At 35.8% G+C, this 9,626-nt stretch overlaps 1 protein-coding gene across 2 annotated transcripts in view; it reads left to right on the top strand.

Moving 5' to 3' along the window:
• The window catches only part of MYO16 (myosin XVI), a 326,118-nt gene that overhangs the window by 172,401 nt on the left and 144,091 nt on the right, over positions 1 to 9,626 (top strand). For both annotated transcript variants that reach the window (XM_031056227.1, XM_005419960.2), the window contains exons 15-16: positions 904 to 1,021; positions 7,068 to 7,215. In XM_031056227.1, coding sequence (XP_030912087.1) covers positions 904 to 1,021; positions 7,068 to 7,215 — 266 coding nt within the window. The remainder of the gene's footprint in view (positions 1 to 903; positions 1,022 to 7,067; positions 7,216 to 9,626) is intronic.

Raw genomic sequence — 9,626 nt, forward strand, 5'->3', positions numbered from 1 at the left:
CAGGTTAAAGCAAGTGCTGAATTAGTCTAAAAGCAAACACATCCTAAACATCACTACTGAAGTGGAACTGGAACCAAAACTCAGCTGGCTAGTTTTCTGCTGCCACCTACTGCACAGACATCTGGTTTAATTAATAATTGTGGATGGTTTAATTTTTAGAGCTTCTGTGCCACTCTAGAGACCTCTTCCCTTCCCAGCTGGGTCATCCACCTTCATGAAAGGAGTGATGTCAGAACAACAGTGTAGATGCACCACATTGCAATCACCTTCAAGGATGCACAGAGGAAAGTTCTGAAGGGAATCTGTCAGGGTACAAGCGACTAATTATACACAAAAAAGCTAAATACGATGGCTGTGACCATGAAAGCCTAACATGGAAATGCATTAGTGAGACATGCTGTAAAAATGTCTGAATCTGCTTTCCCCTCAGTTTTTCACTAGTATAATCCTGAAATAATTCTATTTGAAATCAATAATTTATGCCATTTCTGACATTATATAAAACTTGTAAATTCCTTTGTTGGGTTATTAGTATTGACTGACTGTAGCTTCACAAGCTTTCAAAGATTTTGATATTTTTGCTAAGTATGCCAGCTCCAGGAATATGACTCCAGTCACTCATGTCTGAACTACTGGTAGGGACACAGCTCGCATGTGAACCTTACACTTAAAACTTCTACTATTCTGAAATTACTTTTTTTGGAATATATTTATTTTGAGCTGTCTTACTTTAATTTCTATTTTGGAAAAAAACCTGCCAAGTATTTTTTTTAAAGTATAAGACAAAAAGTGGTCTTCTTTTTTTCCCCCAATTAATTAATTACAACCAAATCTCACAGATGTTTCTTGAAATGTCTTCCTGTTTATTTCCTCTCTTTTTGCTTTTTTATTATTATTTTGCAGGTAAACTGTATCTTGGAGGCCTTTGGACATGCTAAGACACCCTTGAATGATTTTTCCAGCCGTTTTATAAAGTATTTTGAACTGCAGTTTTGTGAGAGAAAAAAATCATTAATTGCAGGTAAGTATCACTTAATCTGTAAATTTTGATGTCACGCACAGAGTGTCAGATCAGAGATCCCAGTGTGCCATGCACAGAATTGGACAGCAAGGGATTCAAGGTACGTGAAAGAGGCCAGGGGGGTTAGGGAGTGTCAGAGGAACGGATTTCACAGCCTGTGAATTGATCACTCGTCAGGAGTGAGCAGTGCCCTGTTCTAAGCAACCACAAGGTGGCAGGGAAGGACAAGAAACAAATTGACAACAGCAATTCCTTATATTTCCCAGGAGGTCACGTTTCGTTTTATTTCACAGATCAACAAACTGAGAGAGCTGTGTAGTGCAACAGTGTGAAGTAAGAGTGAAAAATGGATTAAGTTGTTAAGCTGTGCTTTTGTACCTAGTATTGTATTGGGTATTTTAAGTATCCCCTACAACAAGTATATTCTGTAATACTGAAATTAGAAGTAATTTATTTCAGCTTAGAGCTTCTTTTAAAACAACTAGGAACCATATTGTTTATTCTTCTTAGAGGCAAGATAGTGTGAAATTTGTTCCTGCTTTCAGAGTAAGTGTGAATCATCTGATCCCTAGTGAGCATTCATTAGTTAAAAAAAAAAAACAACAGAAACAAAAAAAAACCTCCAAAAAAAAATTGAAAGAAAGAAAAAGAAGGAAATTGAGCAAACTTTCAGTTTGATTCTGAAACCTCTCTCTTCAAAAGCAGAGAGAGCTTTCATTTCTGGTCCACATAGGTCATCATAAAGCTACTCACTGTCAAAGCAAGTTATGGCTGCAGAAACAACTACACACAGTTTCCTACTTGCATTGTTCCTGGATGCAGAAGCTATATGGCAAGACACACTTTTGTTCCAAGTAAATCAGATTCTGTTAGATAAGCATTTCCAAATCTACTCTCTTTTTTTTTTTTTTTAAATGTGTTTGTGCTTTCTGAAGAGTTTCCTAAAAAAATTCTTTGGAAATATTTCCAATTACATTTTCTTGAGACAGTTCACTATACTCTAGAAAATATGATAGTTCCTTCACGGGAAATGTTATGCATGGGAAATTGCTAACACTTTTTTCTGGTTTGTTTTATGATGAATGTAGGATAATTGCAAAGGAAATCCAAAACTAAAAATGTGTGGTTTTGTTTTTCATTTATAAGCTCTTGTGGGAATAATGCAAATTTAAATATACATTAGCATGGACTGAAGAGCATCTCAGTTCAATTTGTAAAAATAAACCTCAATCCCTAAAGCTAAAATTTTATAGACCCTTTGTATTGTACCTATTCAATTTTAGTATATTGTCTCTGCAGGGATATAGGTTTATGGCCAGCTTTTCTCAGAACTGACAGTTTAATTCATAGCTATTACCTGTGACAGGATCGGTTAAGCAGGTTCTTGTGTCAGTTTTCTGATACACTAATTCTGTGTTTTTATGATTCTCAAGCCATAGGCATAAAATGAGAAAATGTAAGGGTAGTCAGGTCAATTAACAAATGTAACCAAATTACTTATCTACCGTGCTATTCCCCAATTATTTAGGAATTGAATCAATTATTTTTGCCAATGCTAAGGTAGCTTAAAGTTACATAATTTGTGGTTGAGAGACATGTCTTGCTACAGCAGTAGAAATGTGTTTTATATTTCTGAAATTGGCAATTTTTCCTGCTGTTTGATTTGCATAGTAGATGTTGTTATTTCTCAGCCACTGCTAAGCATCACATCTGAGTGAAATTGTCCCAGGTTTAGACCACCATAAATGAGAAAAAATAATTTATATTGTCTTTGGCAGGTTTAAATTCCACCCAGGCATACTCTGTATTTATTTGCAAGATCATTTGCAGAAGTATTTACTGTCTTGCACTGTTTAAACATAAATGAATAATTTTAATATGCAGAACATCTGATTTTGCTGAGCTATGAATTTATAACTCATTGATACAGGGCTAAATATGTCTGATTTGTAAACAAAAATCCAAGTGACACTAGGCTGCCTCCATCGAAGGGTTTAGGTGGTTTCAACTCCCCCACAGATAGATATTAGAGATGGAGATCTGGAACAATTTGCTAAGGCAGGCACATGCAAAGTACGTGTGCACACTTTTATTACAGAGGGCAAGCCCAAGGTGGCACTCCTTGCGTTTTGAGTGGACACCAGTGAAATTTGTGACAGCTTCTTGTTCATGCTGAAGTTCTTCTAGACCCTGGAAATGCTCTTTTATCACAAGGTTTATTCTTCTAGCAGACAGTACAATGTACCTAAATAAATGAAATTAAATGAATGAAATGTTCCCCATAATTTTCATAATTAGATTTGATTTGTTCTTTAGCATAAACTGCATTTCTGCCATGATGTTTTGAAAACAAGGATGGAGAGTTTTAGTATGGCTGTCCTCAAAGCCAGTACAGATATATGAAGAGGTTTTATGTAACAAAAAGTTTTATTTTAGAACACTTAGAATAAACTACAGGCCAGTGATTTCATTAAGTTTCTAAAATCAATTAAGAATTCAAAGATTGATCTTCTGGCCAAAAAAATAATATCATTCCTAGTGAATGACTAACTCAACAGAATTGTAAAAGATTTTTTTTTCTTTTTTTCCCCAGAATGACTCAGAAAGAAATTTAGGAAGAAAAAATAAAGTCTGAAAAGCTTATTCTCCAGATTTTCTGCTTTGCTTTTCAGGCATTGATTTTCTCAGTCTTCACTTTTTGAAAACCAAGGACAGATATTTTAAATTTTTTTTTAAGTTACATTGAAATGGACAAACAACTGTTTTTTTTGTCTTTACAAATAGCTGTGTTTAGGACAGCATGGTTTTTGAACAGGAGCTATGTAGTTTCTAAGAATGCATAGCTGAAAGACAGATTTCACTGGCCACACTTTTAATACAGAATCTGCTTGCTGCCTCTGTAGCTGCTGAGTAGATCAAGTGAGCTGTTAAATGAAGTAAAAATTTGTTTGTGCCTGGAGGCACAATTACCATTGCACAAAAATGACAGACTTTGCTTTGGAACTTTATAAAATTTCTCCCTTTTATTTCACACATAGATTAACAAACATATTTCACTTTGTAGAAAAGCATACTACCATGATAATTTTCTTTATGACTCTTAGCACCATTAAGATGATGCTGTGTTTGATTTTTGCTGATTGGAAGCTTGGCTTTTCTTAACAGCTCTTCCCACTGCTGGAGATGCTAGTTGAGATGGAATGTATTTAGCCTTATTAAAGTGCAGGTGACTTGAAGTACTTGGAAAAGGCTGAATTAATTTGTGTCATCTGAATAAGTGATGTTGCTCATCATTAAAGTTAAATGATAGATGACCTTTGGTAACATTTTTCCTGCTTGTATTAATCAATGAATGTTAAAAACACCTGAAGTGGTAGTTATAAAAGCCTTAGTGAATAATACTGCACACAAAAATGTGATTAAAGATTTGCAGTGAACTCTTTTCAAATTAATTAATGGTTGGATTAGTTTTACTGTCAAATAAGTTACAAGCACAATAAAAAGATGGAAATCATCCTTCAGGTTCATCTATTCTGTTTTACCCTGTAGAAATGACAGCCAGATAATGATTGATTCTGATGAAAGTGTGTGTCTGGGCCAGTCCTGCCATGATTGCTTTGCTTCAATTTATAATGTGTTGCAAAGTTACTGGAGCCAGAAACATACATGATTTCCCAAGTGTGCCTTTCTACTTCCCATACAGGTTTGGGTTTTTTAGTTTTTTCTGTAGTGTAACAGCAGAGGAGTAGATGGATGATACACAATTTCTCATCATATTGATTCCATAATAGCAGCTCACTACTACATTTTGTAGGATGATTAAATGGGCCAGATCATGTTTCCTTGCTTCAGCAAGTCAGAGGTACAGCTCCTCTCTGTCAGTCCTGCTGTCTCTCAGCCAGACTCCCAGGCATGGTTTTGATGCCAGCAAATGTCAGGACAGGTCTGTGCTGTTCCATAAAGAGGGCATAGAGGATGTCCCTGGCTGATGTACCACTGACCTTCTGCACTCCTTAACTGGTGTGTGTCCAGGATGGCTTGGTCTGTGCAGAGTAGTTCTTTGAGACCCTGCATAGTTGTATTTAGTTCATTGGCAGAATTTAGCTGCTGAGGCCTTTCTCAAAACAATATGTTCAGGATTCACCCATTTCATTTCTCTCCCATCTACACTGCCTTTCAGCAGTATTCTCAAAGGCTGTGTTCCCTCATACACACTACTTCAAGTAACTGCAGGTTTGCTGTGTTTATTTCAACAGTATGAACAGAAAGAACTTCAAAAGATAAGTTTAATTTAAAATGAAATGACCAGACAAATACAGATGATACAGCAATAACCTAGCAGTGGACATTAGCAATTGTACGGTGACGGGAACTGACATTCTGCCTGCTGGCCTAACTCCTCATTAGGTGTTGCAGTGTGATGCAGAGGTTATGAGGCATGAGAAAAGCTGTTTTAAATCATGTATTAGGCTGATGCAACTACCTCTGGTACACACTTTCATTCACCAAATTGTTTCGCTTTGCATTAGGCAACACCTGTGAGTCCAGAACCGGTTCTGAAAATATTGCTTTAATCCCAGTCAGTTTAAAAAAAGTAAAAAATGAGAAAAAAATCTAAAAATATGCTAGTGGTATGCATTTAGAAAGCATACTTCCTGTGCTGCAGGATGCATGCACCAATATTTACAGTGACTATATGTTCAAGAACTACTTCCAGTTAATGAAGAAAGGAGTCCTGAATGAGTTGGTTGAAAGCCAGGCTATGGGAAACTATAGTTTAATATTCAAAAATATAGGTCCTCTGTTGCTGAGAAGTGCACCTTATGCTCTAAACTCAAGAGCCCTTTCCAGGGTGAGGATGCTTGCAAAGACTCTGTGAAAGCTCTGCCATACTCCAGATATTGAAACGTCTACAGCTGCAGCAAAATGGACTGGGTCCATGTGGTGGGGGTGCTCAGTTGTGTGTGAAGAGAAGTGCTTCTGGTCTTTGCACCACAGCTAGTATTTAAGTAATTAGATAAATTATGCCAGCAGCTGGATAAGTGGGAACTGGGATTAAGTTCCCACTTAGCAGAAAGGCCCTGACCTCTAGCTGCAGTTGGACATTCCCTTGTTCTCTTAGTCTCTTGCATCTGGAACCACGTGGTGGTGTACTCCCAGGGCAGAGCTCAAGAGCAGCATGCCCAAAATGATGAATATCCCTGTCTCTTCACAGGTATCTCTAAAATGCCTTTTATCTTGCAAAAAGGTAAATCAGTCTGAGGCTCAGTATTTCCTTTGCTTCTGTGCTTTGCCTCTTTCAGAATCTCAGTGAGCCTGAGGTTGTGTATGATCCTGTAAGCTGTTTTTCTGTAGGCAAATCTCACTCAGATTCATCCTCCTTCGCCTTCTTCCCCAGATTTCTGATTCACATAGCTTCTTATTTATTCAGGTCATCATAGCCCTTCTGAGATGCCCATGTTTCCCCAGGCTCAGGTTAGTGAGCCTGTTCATAGCCTATTCTGCAGAGGATTTGCCTCTTTGTAGTCATCTAGAAGCTAGGTGGTTAATCAAAGCTGTTAATCTCTCTGTTCTTGATTACCAGCAGAGAAAGAAGAAATGCTTCCAAGTGTGTTTTTTTCAATAGGTTTTGAATCTCTCTCCCATCTTGCTGTTTAGGAGGAGGATAGAATAGATGCCAGTGCTCAGATGGCTACATTTTGGTGAGATGACTAATAGCTTGTCTCAGAAGATCTTGCCAAATATAGCAACTGACACAAATCAACATCAGTATCTTCAAAACTAAGTAGCTTTGATGGTAATGTCAAACAGTAAGTAAGCGTGGTGATATGCTTGTTCCACCAATTCTAATGGAATTGGGGTTTTGTATGTGATTTGTATAGAAAACCATGGAGTATAAATGGTCATACTATATTTTATATGCTCCCCTCAGATCATTTTATAAGAAACACGGTTTATTCTGAACTGTTGTAATGGTGAATGGTTTAAGACATTTAAGTTTAGAACAGTCAGTGTAATTATGAATTTGTGTTTGTTTCTTAATCAGCTAGGATTTATACATACATGTTGGAGAAGTCTCGTGTCGTTATCCAACCTCTCAACCAGAGTAATTTTCGTGTTTTTTACTTGATGATGGATGGATTGTCTGCTGAAGAAAAATACACCCTGTACCTCAGTAATTTATCTGCACACAGGTAGGAAAACAACTTTATATTTAGTATTAATAGTTTTCTTATATAAATGCCTCTCTGCTGTTGAGGTCCTTCTAATAGGTAAAATTTTTCTAACTTTTCAATGAGTTCTGAAATTATTTATTATGGAGTACCTGCTCATGAGTATTTAGTTCTGAAGTACATATCTAGTGTCTTAACAAGATCAGAGTTTTATATCCAATTATATTGTTGCCTCAAAGGAGAAAAAGGCATTTATTAGCTCTTTTTCTGTCTTTTTTGGACTAGAGTAGGTGTATTGGTTTTGGGTTTTCTTCCCTGGTGAAAAGTTTTTTCTTAAGGTAAAAACTGTTTGATTTATTTGTTATTTTCTTGTGGAATATGTTGATTTTGATGAAATGTCACTAAATGTAACCTGATATCTCCATTTTCATTTTGCTACTCACTTTATATCAAATTAGTAAGAAAAACAGAAGCAAAAGTTTTGACTGCTTTCAACCCAAGGATAGGATTCAACACCCAGCACCTAAAATTATGTTTTTCTGTATGACTCCACATGATCTGGTTGTTTTGGCTCCCATTTGCAATCAGAGGAGGTTGAGTCCCTGCTCAGCTGTATAATGACTTACAAATGTGGCTCAGTTCAGCCAAAGCACAGAGCTATGTGTGTCTTCATAAACTGTGCTGATCACGTTGCCTTTAACAGTGAGAGCTTAAATATAAAGAGCTGAATATAGACACCCAAATGTAGCATGTCTAAGGCTTAATATACTCCAAATGTTTACTATAGGAGGAGGTTTTGGGGTTTTTTTCAGTAAATGTTGTGATTATCTCAGAATTTATTCATTCTGACTATTTTAGAATGAAAAAATATTCCTCACTTGGTTAATTTGCATTTTTCTCTTCAGTCTTTCCTAAGTGTCACTGAAATGAGAGTAGGCTATTTAGTATTAATGATCTTCTCTTAAACTGACTTAAAATGAGTATAGCAAGTAACTGTAAAAAAACCAATAGTAATTAAAACTATGCAAGATGAATGTTTTCAGGTTTTCATCTAAGCCTTTTTCCCATGGATTTTTTTTCTTTTCTCAACTTCTTCATTTTCCACTCTGGCTAGTTACTTGAATAAAATAGCAATTCTAGATACAAAACCTGTAAATAGAAAGACACCACATTAATTTTTGCAGAAAAAGCTTCATTGATTATGATTTTTTTCTTAAGACAGAAGTCTTCGAACTACCATTGTTTGGTCATGCTAAGCTGTTACCATTTCTGTATTATACAGAATGTCATACAACACTAACTCTGAAGAAACCTCAGGCTAAATTCCTTTGCTAAAAATGATTCACTTCAAAACAGGGAGAAGAAGTGTTAAATTCTATATTTTAAATTGTTTGAGGACTTTGAAGACCAAAAGTATTCCTGGTGATTGCTTTATTCCTCTTCTAGCATAAGTTGTTTGGAAGCACTCAGTTTGTTCAGAAAGTGAAACAGTTTAAAGTCCCTTTGCAAGAAGCTCAGACAGGAAAGAACTTAGTGTAAACCTGAATAATTAGATTCACATGAACAAAGCTTTATCTGATATCTGATAGTCATCCAAAAAGAACAAAATGGTATTTCTAAATTGATGTCTAAACATTGCAGTACCAAAGTTTAGAAGTAATTTATAGCTGAATATTTGCATAAACCTGCTTTTATCAATAAAGCTTTGCTTTGCCTGTGTACAGTAGATTGTATCTTAAGTTATTGACAGTGTTTGGGCCAAATTTTTCTTACCTTAAACTCCTGAGTGCAGTACTTCAGTGAGCTAGATCTTTCTCAGCTGATAAAGTTAAATTAGGGATGAATTTCTACTGCATCAAACTCATGAATCAAGAAGGCAGGAACTGGCCTCTTTTATAAGCTCATTATTTCTGGCTTAGTCAAATTTTGATGAGATCACATCACTCTGGTAACGTCCGTAAGTGATTTTTTAATGTTTTCTTTGAATAAGTGTAATCTTGATTCAAATAGTAAAATTAACTAGATAACAGGCCTTTTAAAACCTTTGGCAGGTTGTTTCTGCCCAGTTGTTTTTTTGATAATTTTTCTGTTCTTCTTCGCATTGTTTAATATTTCACTTTTATGTAGAAGATTCAACAATCTTAGTAAATAATGGCAATTAAGATCAAAAAGTACCCCAATTTAAAAATTGTTTTTTTAAGCCATTGCAATGTAAGAAAGATGTAAACATGGGGGTCTTTATTCTTATTTTAGATAAAAGTACCTCAAATATTTAAAGTAATTTTGTCAATATGATGCTGTAAAAGATGAGATTTAAATAGTGTTGTATGTAATATATAACCCTGGGCTGATAGTTCATGTAAATTGCTTAAAGGGGAAATCCCTCCCTTTTGGAATCACTAAGAATCTCTGTAAGGCTGGGGTGTCGCCCC

The sequence above is a fragment of the Geospiza fortis genome, unplaced genomic scaffold (assembly GCF_000277835.1).
Source record: "Geospiza fortis unplaced genomic scaffold, GeoFor_1.0 scaffold192, whole genome shotgun sequence".
Lineage (NCBI taxonomy): Eukaryota > Metazoa > Chordata > Aves > Passeriformes > Thraupidae > Geospiza > Geospiza fortis.